Source organism: Acinonyx jubatus, chromosome F2, assembly GCF_027475565.1.
Source record: "Acinonyx jubatus isolate Ajub_Pintada_27869175 chromosome F2, VMU_Ajub_asm_v1.0, whole genome shotgun sequence".
Lineage (NCBI taxonomy): Eukaryota > Metazoa > Chordata > Mammalia > Carnivora > Felidae > Acinonyx > Acinonyx jubatus.
Window position 1 is genome coordinate 78143510 of NC_069394.1, and position 21172 is coordinate 78164681.

The 21172-nt window shown below is 39.7% G+C and overlaps 1 protein-coding gene across 11 annotated transcripts in view; it reads left to right on the forward strand.

Annotated features, from left to right (window-relative positions):
- The window catches only part of PXDNL (peroxidasin like), a 446099-nt gene that overhangs the window by 388807 nt on the left and 36120 nt on the right, over positions 1–21172 (forward strand). For all 11 annotated transcript variants that reach the window (XM_053208345.1, XM_053208348.1, XM_027042824.2 and 8 more), the window contains 2 exons: positions 8442–8556; positions 13096–13225. In XM_053208345.1, coding sequence (XP_053064320.1) covers positions 8442–8556; positions 13096–13225 — 245 coding nt within the window. The remainder of the gene's footprint in view (positions 1–8441; positions 8557–13095; positions 13226–21172) is intronic.

Sequence of the window (21172 nt, forward strand, 5' to 3'; positions counted from 1 at the left end):
CTCTCTCTCTGCCCCTCCCCGCTCATGCTCTGTCTCTCTCTCTCTCTCTCAGAAATGAATAAACTTAAAGTATATATATATATACATATATATATATATATATATATATATATACACACACACACACACACACATACCACTTCATTTTGAGATGAGGAAGCAAACATTGCAAACATCCGAGGAACCTGCCCTCGTTATTTATTAGCACAGCTCGGGATAGAACACAGATCTCAGGTTCAAGTCCAGGTTTTGTTTTGGTTTCTCCTTTTCTTACCTTGTAATGTCATAGCTCGTTTTGTTTTCTCTCTACTTTCTGTTTAAGTCCCTTTTGCCCGTAGTAAATATAGGAACTTTTCTCTAGCTGGATGCCCTTCCTGTTTAGAATCCTGTACTAACATTGTAAATGCAACACTCTTGACATTCTACCACCAATGTAAACTAATTTTTAGTATCATTTAATCAATAGATCAAGAGCCTTTGCATAACATTATAGACCTCACAGATGCAAATAGCAATATTCACAAGTCCTTATTGCCAGCCTACGTATTTCAGCAGACTGTATAATTGGCACATTTGTTTGTGCCATAAATCAAATAAATCTTACTGTACTGATAAAATGGATTTTACATAGAGCATAAAACATTTCCTTAAGTATCAAACAGAAAATGATTTATTCCCCAGTCATTTGAGAAATTAAAAATAACATCTAATGCAGGCGATGTATTAAGACACCATGCCACTTGACTAAATAAAACTTCTTTGGAATAAAACAATTTCACAAAGAGCCAACAGATGTATATTTTCTCCTGGGATTTATGGAACCATCTGGTCTTCCAGTTTCCAGCTGCATCGTTTACGTCAAGTTCTGTCTTTAAAGCATCAAGTAATTTTAAATACAGTATATTTTACATACAAATGTAAATACATTTATGTTTACTCTTGACTTTAGTTCAAATAAATTGTGCTTATGTTTGTAAACTAATGAAAGTTTAATTTCTTCCATGAGAGACTGATTTTATTACCATAATATTTCATGACGTTATGGCTGTTTTCATGCTTAACTTACAAAAAGCTTTCAAAGTGTTGCTAAAGAAGTAAGATTTCAGCAACTCCTATAAAGCTTTAATGAACTAATTAATTTGCAACAGCGTTCTCAGGATTGTCTTTGAAAGTTGTTGCTGTTTCTAATAGCGTGCCTTGGGACATCTCCCCCTCTCCTTGGCTCTGCTGGTACAGTCTTTTCTATGAAAAGCGTGTTGACCTCGAGGTGAAGAACAAACCGCATGAGCGGGATTAAGTTGCTCTGAACAGCCCTGAAATGATACAAAATATGATGTGTTCCAGTGGGGATACAGTTAATGAATCCAATTCTACTGATACTATTGACTTTACATGCGGCGTGAGGTATTCCCTGGAAAATGACATCTCGTAAGTTCTGAGGATATTGAGTTATCTTCCAAATACAGCCTTCTCCATTTATTTACAATCTGTGACATCCCAGTGGGGAAAAAAGTCTTCTATCAGAAGTAGGTTGTTAAATAAGCATGGTTCCATTAAGTTGTTTACGTTAGGGAAAGGCCTCTTAACCCCCAAAATTTGTGTTTCTGGTAACCAAGTCCCGTTTAGGATTACTGTAAAGTTTAAAAAAAATCTTCGTTATATTTAGAATTATTAGTGATGTTTAAGTATTGACACTGATAGTGAAGTGTGGTCCCATGAAGTGTTAAGTTACTTACCAGTAACAAAGGATGTATCCTTGGCAGCTCACTAGGGGAATAAAATCAACAATGTAGAAACTAAGGGAAACACTGATGAACCATAAGCAAAAATTAAAGAAAGCTAGTAAGACTCATATGTAGCTGAAGTTCCAGTGTACTAAGAGAATTATTAAAAGTAGAAAATTCTTAGCTGTATCCAAAAGCGATTTTAACTCTACATCATTACAAGACACATACGTAAGCCAAATATTTAGCATGTATAAATATAAAAGCATAGGTAAAGTAAGTCAGGCACATGAAAAGATAGAAACATGAGTGGCAATAACAATATTTTAAAAAGTTGAATTTAAGGAAGAAAGCATTAGTGGAAACAGGTCTACTTTTATTTAACAATCTATAAGTGTCACAGTTAGAAATGCTAATGTGTGAAATATCTTAGCATCTATTTAGCACACTTTAAAGGAATTGGATTTGAATATTATTGAGGAGATCAATTTATAAGAGGTAATATCTGGGGCACCTGGGTGGCTCAGTCGGTTGGGCGGCCGACTTCGGCTCAGGTCATGATCTCGCGGTCCGTGAGTTCGAGCCCCGCGCCGGGCTCTGTGCTGACGGCTCGGAGCCTGGAGTCTGCTTCTGTTTCTGTGTCTCCCTCTCTCTTCCCCTCCCCAGTTCACTCTCTGTCTCTCAAGAATAAATAAACACTAAAAAAAAATTAAATACAATTGTTACTTAGGCATTTTTAAGTCATTTGAACAGATAGTTTGTCAAGAAGGTAATGACAGTTAGGTGGAATACTTAATGCTTTAATAATAAATTAATATTTTAAATAAGTGAACACTTTAGTTTTCTAAGGCTGCCATAATGAGATACCCCCGGCTGGGTGGCTTGAACAGCAGACATTTCTTGTGTTACCATTTTGGAGGTCAGAAGAATTGTAGGTACTGATTACAGGACGTGAAGGAGACTCTGTTCTCTGCCTGTCCCCCGGCTTCCCGTGGTTGCTGGCATTGACATTACTTGGCGTCTCCTGATTCACCCCAGATTCTACATTCATCTTCACATGGGTTTCCACCTGTGTATCTGCGTCCAAGCTTCCCCTTTGTATAAGGACACCAGGCACAAGGGATTAGGACCCACCCTCCGTCAGTGTGAGTTCTTAACTAACTACATCTGCAGTGGCCCTTTGGCCAAATAGGGTTACAGTCGGAGGTACGGGGGATTATGGGTTAGGACTTCAACATATGACTTCAGGGGGAGCATCGTTCAATCCAGAAAAAATGCCTTTCTGTTGTTTGAAGCCAATGCGTGGTAACTTGTTACACTGCAATAGACAATTGATACAGTTGTAAGGTGAAAAGAAAATGGAATGCTGATAAGAGTATGAAGAAATATCTATGGTTTTCTGCTGTGACCCCTCCCTTCAAAACAATTGGGAAAGTTCAGTATTGCTCACTAATTCAGATGAAACACCATCTAAAGATAGGAAATGTTCATATACTTGGTTCCTTCATAGGAACCAGGAGCTAGGAATTAAAGTTGGCTGTTGTATTATATAAATACAGTATAAAACCACAGCATTGAGTAGAGTTGTTCTCAAACTCCCCCCAAAATTGATTGTCGTTTTTATTATGTATCTTTAAGTTTCTGTCTGTACCTTTTTTTTTCTTTTTTCTCTTCTCGCCAGCAAATGAGAAGCGCTAAAATGTTAAGAAACAAGTGCCGAAGATAACTTAAAACAGTGTTACATATTTTTGCCAGTTTTTAAGGCTGTCGTCATTGATATATTTTTAACATGCGTAATGCAGCATCAGGACACCGATATTCCAGAGTTGCAGGGTTTTGATCAATTCACGGAAACGTGTGACTGCCTGAATCACGGTGGCTTCACTTCCCCTACTTGAATTTTATTTGTTCACCCATCAAGGAATGTCCATCCACTCCAATGAGTGAGAATATCCAGGCCTGTTCCTAAGGCATCGTGCTGAATCCTCTGACTTCATTAAATTAATCATCAGTGTCTATACCCCTTGTCCTGACATGTCTCCTTACCATGTGTCCACCTCTGGACCAGACTAGATGGGGTCTAAGTTCAGATATGACTCTTAGGGACATTATTAGATTCTACATGCCTGTTGAAATAAACTTTCCTTTTCTCAGTACTCACTGCCAAGCAGACTAACACCATGTTTCTACTCGTTTAATTTGATGGTGCATTTAAATAGCAAATTGTTGCTTTTGTACAAATTCAGCAAATTGTTCTGTGCTGTTTTTCACTACAAAGAAAAAAAATCCTGAAGTGTTTTTACCAATGATTTGGGGGCGGGGGGGATTGTTTTTTAAACTCACTTGGAATTGCCTTGAAAAAAATATCTGCCTACAAACACATTAAGTTTTAATTCATTCAAGGACATTTTTTGAATGCCGGTTGTATGCTTATGAACAAAAACATTTATAAGTCTGACATTATGCAAAAGTTGTTTATGAACTAAATAACTCACTTATCTTATTCTCTAACATTTATTCCAGAAATAAGGGCCATGTTTGAGCTTCCTCTGTGCCTGGCATTCTTGCCGAGTGCTTTGCTCCTCTTAGCTCATTTAATCCTCTCACCAAGTCCATGGGATAAATTGTGTTACCGAGCTCTGTACTGATGAGAGCGGAGTCAGCAAGTTCAAATTGCTTATCCAAAGTAATATAATTGAAATGTGGAAGACGTGGTACAAAGCCAGACAGTTTGATTCTTGCAATCAAACTCTTAAACACAGAAAATGACAAGAAACTGGATATTTAAAAATAATGGTTCGTCCTCTTCGATTTCATTCATTCATTCATTCATTCAAATATTTATTGAGTATGTATCATGTGCAGGTGCTGTACTACGTGTTGAGGATAAACTGGCTGGTAGGACAGAGCCCTCCTCTCGGATATCTTCTGAACCAACGGAGAGTGGTAGATAGGTGTGCGCAGAGCGTTAAGAGAAAGTGATGAATTTCCATCTCACCTGGTCTTAGCAGTTCAAGAAAGGCTTCTTAGAGATGGTGACACGATACCTGTGGTGTTTGTTACTCGGGTGAGATCAAATAAAGTTGGCGCTGGGTGGTGAGCCACCAATGGCGCCGTTGACAGAAGCGAAGAGAGAGGAGGACGTGCACACAGGGAAGGATTTCTTTTGGTTCAGTAAAGATCTAGGCCTTCATTCATAGGACACAGGCTATGGGATGGGTTGGGGAGGACAGCGAAGGCTGTGCCCAATGGGAAGTTCCACATACTGGCACACACACACGTTGCCTGAGGCTTCTTGGAAACGAGCCATGTTGCTTTGTCTTCATCCACACTTCCTGATGCTATTCCTGAAGCAGGAGCTGCTGTGTTTATTTGTACCCCACCCCCAAGTCATATGTAGACCAGAAATTTGACAATACTTTTGAGCCAATTTGAATTCAAGTCATTAACTAGCCCTATTCATTCATTCATTCATTCATTCATCTATCCATTCATTTCGTTAACAAAGAATGGTACCATTATTTTGAAGTTGTACACACATATCTAAGAGTTTTAATCTTGTTATTTGTATATTTCTCATTCTTTGGTATAGTGTAGCAGTTAAGAGTTTGGACTTTTGAGGGGCGCCTGGGAGGTGCGGTTGGTTAAGCTTCTGACTTGGGCTCAGGTCATGATCTCTCGGTTCCTGGGGTTGAGCTCTGCATCGGGCTCTGTACTGATAGCTCAGAGCCTCCTTCAGATTCTGTGTCTCCCTCTCTCCCTGCCCTTTCGCCGCTCATACTCTCTCTCTCAAAAATAAACATTAAAACAATTTTTTTTTAAAAAAAGGTTGGACCTTTGAGTCCAAATGTCTGGATTCAAATCCTGCCTCTTCTGTAAAAGCTGGAGTACCTCAGAGAAGGTAGTGTAACCTCTCTGTGCCTTAGGTTCCTCAAGTTCACAATAGGGATAAAAATATCCACCACACGTTATGACAAAGTTTCAAATAAATAATTGATGTCAAGCCTAAGAACAGAGTTCGAACAAGTGTATATACATTTTTATATCGGATATATAAGCAGAGGTGTAAAACCAAAGCATCTACCAAATTAACATACTGTTTAAATTCAGATGTTGTTTGCACAAGAGCCAAATACTCAGCAATCAAGGATGCTTTGCTTCTTCAGCTATATATAACTAGGGATAATACCAAAGTGAATTTTGTAAAAAAAGATGTCAGGACTCAAACAGCTGCCACATTAAAAGACCTGCATGGTCATTGCAGCCCTAGTGGGTTGCCCACCCAATCCTCCACTGATAGAAACTCTCAGTGCTCCTTCTCTGGTGAAACACGGGTGGGGGGAGTACTTGTCTGTGTTTCTGACCACATAATGTGCACCGCTGTATGCCTGACATTATAAAGACCACTCTTTGCCTTTGGGTTTTATGTATATGACCTTGCATATCCCCCCAAAAGATAAATGAAAGACGATAGATAATGTGAGTTGACCTGCAGTCCCGTTCCTTTATAGTTTTTCCTTTTTAATGAGAATTAGAAGGGGAGATACTTGCTTGACTGGAAATGCCATGTTTTTCCACTTGCAAACTCTTCAAAACTAAGAACCGCACCTTATTCCTTTCGATTTTCCCTGCATTGCTTAGCGTAATACCTTCGTTTAGGAAGTTCTACCTAAATATTCATTGCCAAAAATGATATATTGTTCTGAAAGAGAAAAACTAAGTTTTATTACATGAGTTAAACCTAATGTTTTTAGCTGGGTTCTTTTTGTTCTCAATCCTATTTCTTTGTTTCTCACCTAGATCTGCAAATATTTATGGATTGCTGATTATTGATGAGGTGCTAGGTTGAGGCAGTGGTGTAAAAATAAGCATGTATAGATCTGTTAGTGTGATGCATAGCTTTATCTATAATGTCTGAAAACTCTAGTTTCAAAAGTAACATAAGAAACGGTTTCAGCAACATGCATTTCCCACCAGTTGATCAGCAAAGCTGCCCAGTTGAGGTAGTTTGTCATTGCCACAGTGACACCTCCCTTCTTGAATATTTCTCTGTCCCCAGGAATCTGTAGTTTCATGTTCCTCCTTGATTGTCTGAAGTCTCCCACCTGTCCCGGGGCTCACCCCCATTGAAGTGACTCAGACTTTGGAATAACCCATTTCTCTCTGCTTACTTACATTTACTGGTTTTTAAAAAAAGTTTTTAAACATTTGTGTATGTTTTGAGAGACAGAGCATGGGTGGGGGAGGGGCAGAGACAGAGAATCTGAAGCCGGCTCCAGGCTTCGAGCTGTCAACACAGAGCCCGACGTGGGGCTAGAACCCACGAACTGAAGTCGGACACCCAACCGACTGAGCCACCAGGTGCCCCTGCGTTTACTGTTTTTAAGTTGTATAAATAATGACTTTCTCATTGAAAACTGGGAAAAAACAAAGGAGGTAGAATAAGAAAAAAGAAATAACAACTGTAACCAGTGTTCTAGACACATCACTGTTACCATTTTGACATGTTTTCATTTCAGTTTATTTTCTATATGTTTTAATATTGGTGAGTTCATACTGTATAATGAAGTCTTTTTTTTTTCATTTTGTGTCAAATTTTACAGAATTTGCAGTTCATTATGTTGTTTGAAAAACTCAGTCTTCAGCTTTGCTCAGCAATTTATCATGGGCCACGTGCCTCTTGATTTTAATTTTCATGTACTTAAGGTGAAGTTGTAAGTTGTCTTTACTCCCCCTTCCCTTAGAAATAACTGGATAACTGCCCAACACAAAAAGCTACAGGGTAAGTCCTTGTTCCCCTCCAATTTATGCTGCCCAGTGTAATCTTTTAGTTTCAACTGCATGGTGAAATGCTCTGGGATAGTTATCATGTTCCTCTTACATCTAGTTTTTCCACCAGTATTAAAAATTCCTATATTTATTTGTTTATTTCATTTTATTTATTTATTTATTTTTTTTGAGCTTTAGTAGTTTTGCTCTCTGGAAAAGTAGGTTCTTCTATCGTTGTTTTTTCTTCTTCTCAATATACCTAGTTTCCAATCCAACTATTTTCAGATGAAATTTAAAGGGCATTTTTTGTTGTCTTTCCTATTTACATAACAATTTTCATACCATTCTCCTATATTTTTTTAATTGTGGCGAAAAACACCATTACTTCTACACAGAACGTGAAATCTCCCGTGCTCACTAACCATTTTATGCGTACAGCCCAGTCGTGTTAACTCAGTGCACTTTGTTGTGCAGTCAAGATCATTTAAAAAAAACTCGTCTTGGGGCGCCTGGGTGGCTCAGTCGGTTAAGCGTCCGACTTCGGCTCAGGTCATGATCTCGCGGTCCGTGAGTTCGAGCCCCGCGTCGGGCTCTGTGCTGACAGCTCAGAGCCTGGAGCCTGTTTCGGATTCTGTGTCTCCCTCTCTCTCTGACCCTCCCCCGTTCATGCTCTGTCTCTCTTTGTCTCAAAAATAAATAAATGTTAAAAAAAACTCGTCTTGAGTTGGTAGGCAGGGTAGACAAAGTAACTTGAAGGGCTTGGAATTTCAAGCATTCTGTCTACCGCAGTTTTGTTCCTTTCCTCATTGTCAAGTCCTCCGGTGAGCCGTGTCCTCGGCCATACTGCACTGACTGAAGGGCCTTGCACCCCCCTCCTCAGCTCAAGTGCTAATCAGGACGGTGATGCCAGTGTCACACGATGCTCATGTGGATGCTTTTCCCCCACAGGCTGTAGGAGCAGAGGACAGTTGAGAGCATTCGCACAAGAGTCTCGAAAGAAACGCTCTGCTCAATACAGCTATCCTGATGAGCAAGATAAGGACTTACGTGATCTGAGTCGTGGGTATGTACAGAAGTATTTAATTCCTTTAGGCTGTTTCCTAGAGATTTGCTTCAAATGTACAGTTCGAGGGGTTTTATAGGAACCACAGTCGACTCATTTACATGCATGATAACTTACACGAAGATGGACAAATAAATAAATTTTGTGATAAATATGGGTCCCTTTTCGCCATGAACATCATATCCAGGGCAGGCTTGGCAGAAAATGCTTCTCAACAAAGTACAGAACATTGCACATCGTGAGTGTTATTTTCGATTCCTTAAATCGCATTATGGATATTGCTGTGTTTTAAATTCTTTTTGAAAATAGGAAACTCAGCATATTGTTTGTAAGAAAAGCAATAATGTTTATCAAGTTAAGTTGAGTTGAGTTCATGTACAGTCGGTTGCAAGGAAGGTTTCATTTGTGACCAAGATGGGATATTTTTGAACTCTTGGGAAATCGGGAAATGTCTATCTTGTTACTTTGAAATTTGTTAGGACTTGTCTTGTGACACTTATATACGAGCTTCATCTATGGTTACTTCTTTACGTTTCTCCTCACATTGTCTCAGAAGCTTCTGAACACGGAAACAGGATATATTCAAGTAGTTCCTTTTCACTGAGTAAATATCAGTAGACGCTTGTGTAATTAAATTACCCAAAACAACAAACAAACAGAACCTTTGTAATTCACAGCCCCCTAGGAGGGGTACGTTGTTACCACACACTAATAACTTTGTCCTTCATAGCAGCCTCCTAAGTATTATAATTCAGCCAAATTCAAAGTACATCATTGAAGTTCCTGTCTTCAATTAAAGTGGGAATTTGTGAAGTAAGATTTACTTACTGTCTTGTAAGATTTGCCATCTAGGAGGGGAGGCAGGGTCATCTGATGAGAGAGACGGGTAAAGGCTTCAGATTCTGGCACAGGTTCATGGCGTTTCCACTACATAATTCCAAGTCATGTAAAATTTCAGAATCTCCGCTTCCTCGGCTGTAAAATGGGCAGTACTTTCTGGGATTGTTATGTTGGGAATACGTCTATGTGAAGCACCTAATGGTAATGTGGGATGTGGCGTTTTATAGGCATTCCATAAAAGCCAGGATAGCAAATGCTGTTCCAGTGCTCACTATATGCCGAACATTCTTTTAAATACTACGCAAATAGTAACTCATTGAACCAAAGCGCTCGTGCAGGTACTGATATGAAATCGAATTCAGATGCCGTGTGGTTCAGAACAAGGTGTAGTTAGTTCTTCTGGGCCTTTAGCGTAGGCAGAGGCAGTATCTTGAGAAAGCGACTAAGGTTTTGATGAAGGTTTAGGGATTACCAGTGTGGAAGAACAGTGAGCGTAGTCATGGGAGCAAAGAAAAGTGAGGTGTGTGTTTGGAGAGTGGTAAGGCTGGTGTGTCTGAACGAGCAGGTGTGTTCAGTGCTTAGGGATGAAGAGCATTCCGGAAGAATGTTCTATAAAAGGAGATGGAGGCAGAGAAAGAAAGGGCTTTAATTCCAGGCTAAGGAAGGAAACCTATTCCATATGTTCCTGGGGCCCCTTCTTGCAAGGTAATTAGACCGCTGACCAGGAGCCGGAGCCCCAGTGAGAACCATCTGTAAATAATTTAAGTGGCAGAAAACAGTCACTGGGCCGTTACGTAACTTAGCATTTCATTTGCTTTGTAATTCACTCTCCTCCATGACATGCTTCACCAGAGAAAACTTGGAAATAGATGTTGGCCCACATATTTGCAGGCAGGTTTTCTTTTCTTACAAGATGTCAATGGGGATGTGGCTCTGACGGTCACGTCCACATGTATGTGGCAAGGACCGCACAGCCAGTACCTGCCTTCTGCCCCCTCCCCCTCCACGGCCACATCCAGGTCCTTCGAAAAGATTCATTTCACTTGTTTGGAGGTGATAACTGAATGTATGATATTTTCCACACTCTTAAGATGATGGTGACCTTGTCCAAGTTGCGCTCACATGCGGCCTTTTGTCCCTCGGCTACAGATTGGACGATTTCAATTTCAGCCTCCTGCCAGTCTTCCCGTATTTTACGCTCACACACTTTGCAATTGGGAGTTATCGTTGACGTGACAATAAAAAGATAATAGCAGCTTTGTTTTGTCCTGTAGCGACGTACTTCAGTGACCCATTGTAGGTGGTTCTGTGCTACTCGGGCACAAGACATTCGTATGACGGAAGGTGGGGGGGCGGGCGTTCCAGGGGAAACCCGACCGAGTTTGCTGACTGGCTCCTACAGGGCCAGATCCCCTCGATCGCCGTGCACGGAGCACGCAGGCTATGACTTCACTCGTGCTTTTCTCCGCACATTCGTCTTTCTTGCATTTACCCTCCCTCACTTCAACACACTGTTCATGAGTTCGCATCACTTTAACTTGACAAATATTACTCTTCTTTCATCACAAACTCTATGCTGAATTTCATGCTTCTAATAAGAATTGAAAATGTAGTGGGGCACTTGGGTGACTTAGTGGTGAAGCATCTGGCTCATGATTTCGGCTCAGGTCGTGAGATCCAGCCCTGTGTCTGGCTCCAGGCTCAGACTCCCTCTCTCTCTGCCCCTCCCCCACTTGCTAGCGCTCTCTCTCTCTCTTTCATAAAATATTTAAAAACGGGAGTTTAAAATACAACAACATCCATACTGTCCATGTTTTCTTTCATCCACCACCACCCACCAACAATCTCCCCAGCTAGTATCTTTGTCTGTTTTCTCTCCTTCCACATTGCCTGAAACAAATCTAATCCGGCCTAAAATGTGTGGTTAAGAAAGGACTTTTAAATTTTGTTTCTAAAAATCCTGATTTGCATCTAGCTGTGCAATTTAATAGCTGTATAATATGGACATGTTAACAACCTTCTAAGCTACAGTATTCTCATCTGAAAAACAAGGCTGTTTCAAGTATCTCTTAGCACCGCTGGGTGCCTTGGTTGAGGTGATGATGTGGCCTCCGGGGAAGGACAATCAGAACTGCAGGGTCCCTGAAATGGGTAAAGAACTACAGTCTGCTTTATTTAGCCTCGGTGACTCACCCACACCCCCTACTCCAGGCAGAAGCCATTACTTTCTTCTCTGTCTTCCTCGTACAAATGTATTTCCTGCTCGCTGGTCACCCAGTCTTTTCTGAGAGAATGTGAGCAGCCTCCTTGCTGGAAAGCACCCCCACATCTGTGTAGTGTAATGCCGGTCACATGACCCACCCCCCCACATCCTTGTTCCATTGTAAACACCATCCGATTGTGTAAAATCTGGTCTTGCCAATATCAGCTACTCCCCACGTTCCTGCATTCAACGCGTTAGATCTTGGTGATGCCTTTAGACAATCATGCAGACTTCTTTGTGGTTAAATCCCTCTGGTTAGACGCTGATGATTTACAGGAGAGAGCACTATGAAGACAAAAATCTCAGATAATTTTAATTCAAATTATCCATTGTCATTAATATCATCCATATCGACACTTGTGCCCTTGAATTGATTTGAACACAGCATCATAGTAAAAGCTGGTGTATGGTCCCTATTGATTCGTGGCACCTCTAAGTCAGTGTCTTAAGGGACATAGAGTTGATCTAGTGACTGAGCGTAACTGGCAGTGGTAACTTCTGTTCTTTTCCAGTGCTACCTTTTCCTAACTTCTCTCCCTCTGATGAAAACTCTGTAACGTGTCCTTGGTTTAGGAATTGTTTTACAAGCTCATGGGACATGTCTGGCAAGCCGTTTTCTTACTCAACAATAGAGGACATACATCAAGCAGAACAAAGGGGAACAGTTTGGAAAGTTACGACGACTTCTTCACAAGGAACAACTTTTAACAAAATTTGGAAAAAAAAAAAAAAGAAAACTTGACATAGCATGTCAAGTAAATCAAATTTATATATAAATATTTTTAACAAGATAGCGTAATCATAGATGGGTGGAACTTTCATTTCAATTTTCTAAACTCATTATTTACCTCTGTCTTTTGAGAACTTCAGTTAAGCTCCAGGAATTATCTTTTAAATTCAGCCCGAGAATTTTTATTTCCTTTTATTATCGACAATACTGAGCTATTTTGCATCTGGTTTAAGATTAGATTTTTGTCAGACTAGTATTCTTATCTTAATTTAGTTCTTGCCATGAATTTATAATAGAGCAAGGAACTTTCCCACCTGGGTGCTATATAATATATAATATTTAACTTGTCACTGGTGTTTCACTGTGAAATGAAGTGAACAATTTTTAGCAAAAGACATAATTTGAGATCTAAATAATATGTCAAATAGATAGGTAATACTTCATGGCATTCCCTTTATTTCCTAAGAAACATTTCCTTATCATTTTAAGTAAACTATGTGAAGCAGATGTGACACTCTGGATTGTCTCCTTAAGTGCCATTTAATTTTAATTTCTAATTCCAGTCACATCTTTTTCTTTTGATGGTCACACAGAGCAGCAGTGACAATGCCATGTACATTCCAATGCCTGAGGAATACTTGTTGATTTTTTTTTTTATCATGCAACTTTTATTTTTCAGCGTTTTATTTGCTTCTTGTACACACAGGCAACAAGATCACTTGTCCGTAGTTGAAGATGGTAGAAATGTGACGTTTCTGGCAAAAACAGAGTTTGCCCAAGATTTCAGCAATTTTGCAGCAGAAATTCAAAAAACCATCAAAGCTCTCAGAGAACAGGTATGTTCCCATGCCCAAATAATACGCCTTTATTGTATAGATTGGAATAAATAGATTAAAAAAAATCTGACCAATAACTCTGTAAGTATATAGCACAATACCGGGATAATAAAACGGGGTTATTATATATGTGGAGAGCTTCCTTGTAATAGTTGAATTCAGGGAAGGAGGACTTGGGTAAAACCCATATCCTGTCTACTAAATGCCAGTGTGTTCCGCACAAAAGGGTTCCTGTGTCGGGGGCTCTGTTCCTGCTCAGTGCATCCCTAAATAGTTGTGTTTGATTCTCTCTTCATCTCTGTGGATGTACATAATTTGTAACAGGCACAACGCGCACTTTTCTTATAATTTTGTTTGTTTTTTTTTTTTAAATGGAGTCAAGCAAGCCTCTTAGGGATTACTGCTTTGTCTGGCTTTCCTTTTCTGAAAAAGTGATTGTTGAAAATGAAATTTCCACATGCCTCCGCACTTTTGCTTATTTTCTCAGTTGTCCTGGCTCATGGTTTATTTCACTTTTCCTAAAACTTGGGAAGGAACCCATGAGAGATTTGGCTTGATTAGAAATGGCAATTCGATGGTTTTATTCAGACATGGAGTCTGATCTCTTTCAAGGCACGGTGCCATGCTGGCTGTTCCTTTGACTTCAGTGTTACTGGCTTTAGTATATGCTTTCCTTTGTACCGTCAGCGCCTTGAGGCAGAAAGCACTGCGGGGGGTGTGAGAAGAACCCAGGGTCTGCTGCCAGGAACTTCCGATTTTACGAGTTGTCTGACCTGGGCAATTTATGTAACCACTCAGAGCAAGTGTCTGGCCTCTGGACTTTCAGGAATGTAATGAGAATCATATGAGATTATATGGCAGGGGCACTTTGCGAACAGTAACCCTCTCAATGTATTACTGTTGCGTGTGAACATAAACATATCATCTCGCATAGAAATGGGCGATTACCTGCTTGCTGTGTGTGCCACCCTGAGGGGCTGGCCGCAGCCACGGTCCGCATCAGTGCTCTACCTACCCATCAGTGCCCGTCCTTGTGACCAGAACGCCCACTTGTCCGGTCACGGGTCCAATCTGAGTCTGAACATAAATCTGAAAGATGTGAAGCATTGTTTCTAGAAGGTTATTCTTAAAGGTTCAGGTTATTCTATCTTGGCCTGGTTGAGGTGACCTAGGACTCTGGGACATCACTGAGTCTGGGAACCTCTCTTTCATTTGCAGTGAGCTCACATGTCGTAGAAGAGATAAATTATAATGGCAGGACAGAGTCCTTAGCACTGGGCTGCAGAAGGTGGACCCTGCTGATTTTAAACACTAGTCCATTTATTTATGTAGGAAATTCTTTTTTTCATAAACCTCTTTTGTGGGATTTGCAGACACAGGTAGAATCCATAAGCAACATTTCAGTCCCATTTTATCTACACGTTGTTGGTGATAATTACACCTTTGATATGTTTTATAGTGATTAGAAGCATCCCAGATACCCTAAGACTACAGTAGCTGGCCCTGCTACGTGTCCAATAACACTCTGCGGTCGCACATTATCTCTAAATCTATCCAGAAAAAGTGTTTTTCCCTGTTAATTTGCTCTGCTCTTACATTCCATTGTAAATTTCTTAATAGCTGGGACAGTCTCACCGCTGGATTCTCTGAGCCTGACACATAGTACAGTAAAACCTTGGTTTGCCAGCATAATTCGTTCTGGAAACGTGTTTGTGATCCAAAGCACTTGTATATCAAAGCGAATGTCCCCGTAAGAAGTAATAGAAACTCAGATGATTCATTCCACAACCCAAAAATATTCACATAGAAATGATTACAATACTGCAATATAGCGCAAAATAATAAAGAAAATACAAAACGTAAAGAAAAATAACTTAACCTGCACTTACCTTTGAAAACCTTCATGGCTGGTGTGAGGGAGACAAGAGAAAGGAGGGCTATTGCATGGGACGACTTTCACTATCACTAATGGGCCATTGTAAACGCTCACCCGAATGTTGACTATAGTACAGTATTAATCAACTCCTGTCATATACTGTACTTAATGTAACTGACAATCAGGCAGCAGAGGGAAGGGTCTGACTGAAGAGTCAGCCTGACCTAGAATGAAGCAGAGCATTCCTAAGCTTACTCTTATATGGAAAATCAAAGGACTGTCCATAGGTCCTTTGAAGGGACAAAAAAATATACTAATGCCAGTTGTGCGCACCTCCCAACATTCTGAAAAATCACTGATTACTGACAAACACCGCGGCCTGAGATTGAACTTTCCAAGCATGGGTGATGATCCCCCAAAATCCCGCAGTGAGAGAGAGAGAGAGCTGGCGAGCCAGCAAGAAGAACCATGGGCTCGGTTGTGATCACGTGACATTCGGCATCACGTACTCCTCGTGTTGCAAGACATCGCTCGTTTATCGAGTTAAAATTTATTAGAAGTGTTTGCTCTTCTGGTGGAACACTCACAGAACAGGTTACTCGCCATCCAGGGTTTTCCTGTGCTTGTTGAAAAGCAATCTTTTTGTTGTAATGCAAACAGTGTCAGAGCTATCAGGAATACAAAGGGTGTTTTAGGACCGGACAAGGCTGGAAGAGGCAGTTAAAAGGTCCTGAGAGCTCTTCTAGAAGTCCGAGGTTTCCCTTCCACAGATGGGAAGACGTTGCAGTGGTGCACAGAGCTGCGTGAGCGCTGAATGACGCCTAACAAAATCTTCACAGGTAAAAAATGGGATAAAGAAACAACTGTGACGTAATACCAGCATTGGGAAATCAATGCAGATCGTGTAAAGGAGATTGAACAAGGAGAAGAGTTGAGAATGGAACACAGATAAATGGAACCCATTTCCTGGGTGGCTCTCAGGAGCGTCTACAGCTACACCTAGGACCAGAGCAGTAGGCACTCAGAGGTGGACAGGAAGAAGACAGGAGTGCTGAGGGCAAGCCATATTTTCAGATAGGAGAAGCCCTTAGGATTTGCTACGAATCTGTCATTACTGTACAAAGACCTGAGTTTCAATGTTGAAATGGTGAAAGTGAGCCTCTTAGCTAAAGACAGACATTTCTGACGATGCAGCATGTGCAACTTTGTGGCTTTTCTATTGCCCGTCAACATGGATGCAATATATCCTGTAAATAAATAAAAAACAAAACTCAAACCCTTTGATGTATGAAAAATGAGCATCCAGATAAAGTCATGTGTATTTTTCTTGGTCAAATTGAAGACAATGAAGAAGTAGATTAAACAGGATATGGAAACAGTAGTCCATAGTGGTACTCATCACACAGGAGATTATTGTTGTTCTTGAGACCTGTCCCTTGTCTATGATAAAAGATTCCAACCTTCATTATTAGCGAAGGGTTTCGACCTTTACTTTCTAACCCTAGGTGCATTATGTCTACGGGGCTGAGATAGTGTCAGTCTTGACAGTTTCCGTTGTTTGTCGTTTACGTTTATTAGGTGACTTTGGAATGTCTAGAAAAGATATGCGTTGATGTTGATCCCTTAACCATGATAGAATCAAAGTAATGAAAGTGGTCTGCAAATTCCATGGTATTCTAGCTGCACTGTAATCGGTGGATTATAGCGGATTATATTTGCCCTTTAAATATGATTCTGATCATTGCAGAGATAATTAGAGCCAAAGCTACACTCAGAACCTTTAATTATTTCAGTTTTTGATAGTGCCTGATTTACTTGGCTGTGGAGGGTGTCTGGTCGGGGAGGTGGTTGTATATAATAAATAATGAGATGATATTTAAAAAAGTATACCTTTAATTAAAAGTAAACTCTGAGCGAGGTTTTCAAATTGGTGTCACAGTAAGTACTTTGTAAAGAATAGTTGAAACTTGGGGACAAAATCTCAGATCCCTGGTATCATGTTGAATGAATATAGAGTATAATAAGACATATATCAGACTCAAGCCATCAGATTTTTAAAAGGAAATCCAAGCCATCCAAATCAGGTCTTAAACCACTTATTTCAAGTTCTATTCAAGTTAAATAAGGTAGACAAGGTTGCATTTAATATTTAAAATTAATAAGATAAGCATATACTATATTTTGGTATAAATGTCAACACATAATAAAATTGAACCGTGGTCTTCATATGGTATATGCTTTTTCCACAACGCTTTAGTATAATGGGTATATTTTCTCCTTTTCTAGGACCCTATCATATAGGTATTTATTATTTTATGGTTGAGGTTTATGTTGTTTATACCTCTGTCGTTGTGACATCATTAGCCAGAGCTAGAATTTACTTAAAACATTATAGGCTAGGAATTTATCTTGCAGATATAGCTTTTGCTTGTAGAAAAGAAAATGTCCTGTATATTTTGATGCAATTTCCAGGGCCACAAGGTGAGAAAAAATGGAGTCTACCTGTTTTACTATATGCAACTAAATTTTCACAGAATTACATAATCATGACAGGCAACTTATTTTTCTGTCACTTTTCAGAAATTGTATCGTACGCAGTCAGATCTCAGACCTTGTGACACAACTCAAAAAGTGCCTAATTTTGAGTATTGATGAATAGCACAGGGGAGATGCACAGATCTCACTGAACTATTTGCATGTGTTTACTTAAAATCATTTGGAATACCACATCAATTTTATGACATTTTAGAGGGAATTTTATTTTCTGATAGTTTCTGATAGTTTGTTATTTCTTGTTATGGTTTTTTTCAATAGAAAGATGAAATTCTGAAATTAAATGTAAACTGTAAGCTTATTTTATTACCCAAGGGGATGTATTGTATAAGTCAGGTCTCAGTGAAAATAACAGAAACTCCTCTAGTTGTTCCAAGAAATATTGGATTTTCATACAAGAAGTCAGAGGTTTTCACAACTGTTTGGAAAAGTGAGAGGAACAGAAGTCATAGAATCAGGTGCGGGAAGCTATTTGGTCCACAGGAGTTTACCTGGAAGCCACAGTGAATCTCAGCAATTTTGCAGAAGCCTCGAGGTCAGCCTGTGTACCTGTTAACAACCGTGCTTGAGAATAATGCTGCTCTCCTTCCCAATCCTACCTGAGCGCCTCTCATGGGTAGGACTAACCCAGAACCAGACACGGAAAGAGATTGGGGTATGGTTGTCTAGATTTCTCCTGAGATCTGTGGAAAGGTGCAGTTGATGATAAGTTAATGATAGGTAATTCATGGCCCATATTTAGGCAAGATCGTATATTTCGCTCTAACTTGGTAATTGGTTGGGTGGTGGGAAGGACGGAATGTGAAGCTAGAAAGACACCTTGTGGTCACAAAGACAAAATTCTTGGTCTGAATTCAAATTCGTTTAAACAAACAGTCCAACGGGTATGAAGAGAGATATACAGAGCAATAGATTGACCATTGCAATTTATTAAGCCAAAGTGAGTCTTTTCATGAGTTCAATGGGGGCAAAAATAATAATAATTTAGCCTGGAGAAGAAAAGCATAAATTATAACTGTTCCAGAAAACCCAGATCCATCACTTTATTGAACAAGTGTATGAGGATGGGTGAAAGAAAGGAATCAAAGATACTCCAGAGGCTTCTATTGAATTAAGGGACAGGTAATGTTACCAATGTAACATTAACTAATGTAACAAACCATGGAAAGTGAAACAATGAAAGCTAAAGGAAGTTGTGACATACATAAGGAACAGACAGATGTCAAGTATGGCTGGAGAGTAGGTAATCAAGAATAAGAAAAATGATATGAGGTGAGTCTGATGTTAAAAGTACTTCTGGTAAGATCCCCCATGGAAGTAAGGAACATGTAATTGGACACGGAAGGATAGATGATCCTTGTTACAAGTGGCAAAGAACTTAGGTAATTTATGTCTACTGTTTTGTGGAACTCTAACCTGTGAGCGATGACCTTGGATATCTAGCTGAGGAGATTTCTAAGCAAAGTATTGAAGGAATGTTCTGACTTAACCTTCCTGCTTATAGGAAAATGCAAAAGGAGAAAGAGAAATTGCAAAAGGAAATGTTAAGCAAAAAGCAACTAGAACTTGAAGATTTAGAAAATTCTCAGCTTCTCCTAGGTACCTATCTGTGAGAAATGAAAACATAGATCTACATGTGAACTTGTATATGAGTATTCGGAGTAGTGTTATTCCAAAAGTGAAGATAACCCAAATATTTATCAACTGATCAAACAGAATGTAGTGCGATGCGATGGAATATTTACTTGGCTGTAGAAAGGAATCGAGTACTGATACATGCGACAACACTGAGGAGCCTTTAAAAACATTACACGGGGCGCCTGGGTGGCTCAGTCGGTTAAGCGTCTGACTTCGGCTCAGGTCATGATCTCACAGTCCGTGAGTTCGAGCCCCGCGTCAGGCTCTGTGCTGACCGCTCAGAGCCTGGAGCCTGCTTCAGATTCTGTGTGTCTCTCTCTCTGCTCCTCCCCTGCTCATGCTCTGTCTCTCTCTGTCTGAAAAATAAATAAAACATTAAAAAAAATAAAAAAATAAAATAAAAACATTATGCTAAGTGAAACAGACCTGTCAGCAAATGCCACATACCACACGATACACAAGCTGTCCAAAGCTGTAAGGCTTGTAAACAAATCTATAGATTTGTAAACAAAACAAATCTGTACAGATAGGAAGTAAAGCTAGTGGCTCCGGGAGTGGAGAGGGAAATGGAGGTTGAATGCTGATGCATACAATGTTTCGTTTTGGTGTAATGCAGTGTTTTAAAATTCGATCGTGCTGATGATTGCACAGTTTTGTGAATATACTAAAAAACACCGAAGGAGAGAGGTTTTCTAAATTCCTTGGGGTTTTCAACATAGATGATTCTGTCATCTGTGAATAAAGGCAATTTTGTATCTTTCCATCTATATACCATTTATTTATTTTTTCCCTTTATATATATATATATATATATATATATATTTTTTTTTTAACCTTTATTCATTTTTGAGAGACAGAGAGACAGAGCATGAGTGGAGGGGGGACAGAGAGAGAAGGAGACACAATCTGAAGGAGGCTCCAGGCTCTGAGCTGTCAGCACAGAGCCCGATGTGGGGCTCAAACCCACAAACCGTGAGATCATGACCTGAGCCGAAGTCGGACACTCAACCGACTGAGCCACCCAGGCGCCCCTATTTATTTTTTTATTATTTCATTACGACTAATGCCGTAAGATAGTAAATGTAAGATAAAGAAATATAAGATGATTTACTAGGACTTCGGGTAAAAGTTTGAATAGGACTGGTGAGAAATGAGTTCCCTGTCTTAGGTGAACAGCACCCTGAATCTCATCATTGAATATGATGATTTTTGTAGCTTTCTAAAATCAACTTGTGAGAATTCCTCATTGTTACGAGTTACTGAGAGTTTTTATCATGAGTAAGTGTTGGATTTTGTCAAGTCTTTTTTTGTTACTGGTATCATAAACATATGATTTTTTTTTTTTAGTCTGTTGATATATAGATTCCACTAACTGGTTTTGGATGTTAAAAGCCAATGAATCACACGTGATTATGATACCTAAGTGTTGTTATACATTGTTAGATTAAATCTGCTGTGTTGTTGCAAATTTAACCACCCCCGTGCATGAGAGGTACTGGTTGGTAGCTTTCTGTTCTCCTAGTTCTTAATCTGGCTTTGGCTTTAAGTATTCTATTGGCTTCTATGTTCTGGAAGGGGTTGCGAAGTATTGCTCATATTTATTTCTCCTTTCCGTGTAAGTCACCAGGGATTCCATCTCGTCCTGGTGCTTTCTTTGTTGGGAGGTTTTTAAATTACTGTTTTAATTTTTTAATAGATACAGGCTGTTCAGGACATCTATTTCTTGTGTGAGTTTTGACACTTTGTGTCTTTAAAGGAGCTGATCCATGCCATCTGGTCCTTGAAATGTACGACTAAAAGCCCTAAACATCACATTTAAACCAACAAAGGAAGACTCAGAATGGTGGAGAAAAGAAAGTTTTCTGGCTAGTGACCGTGGG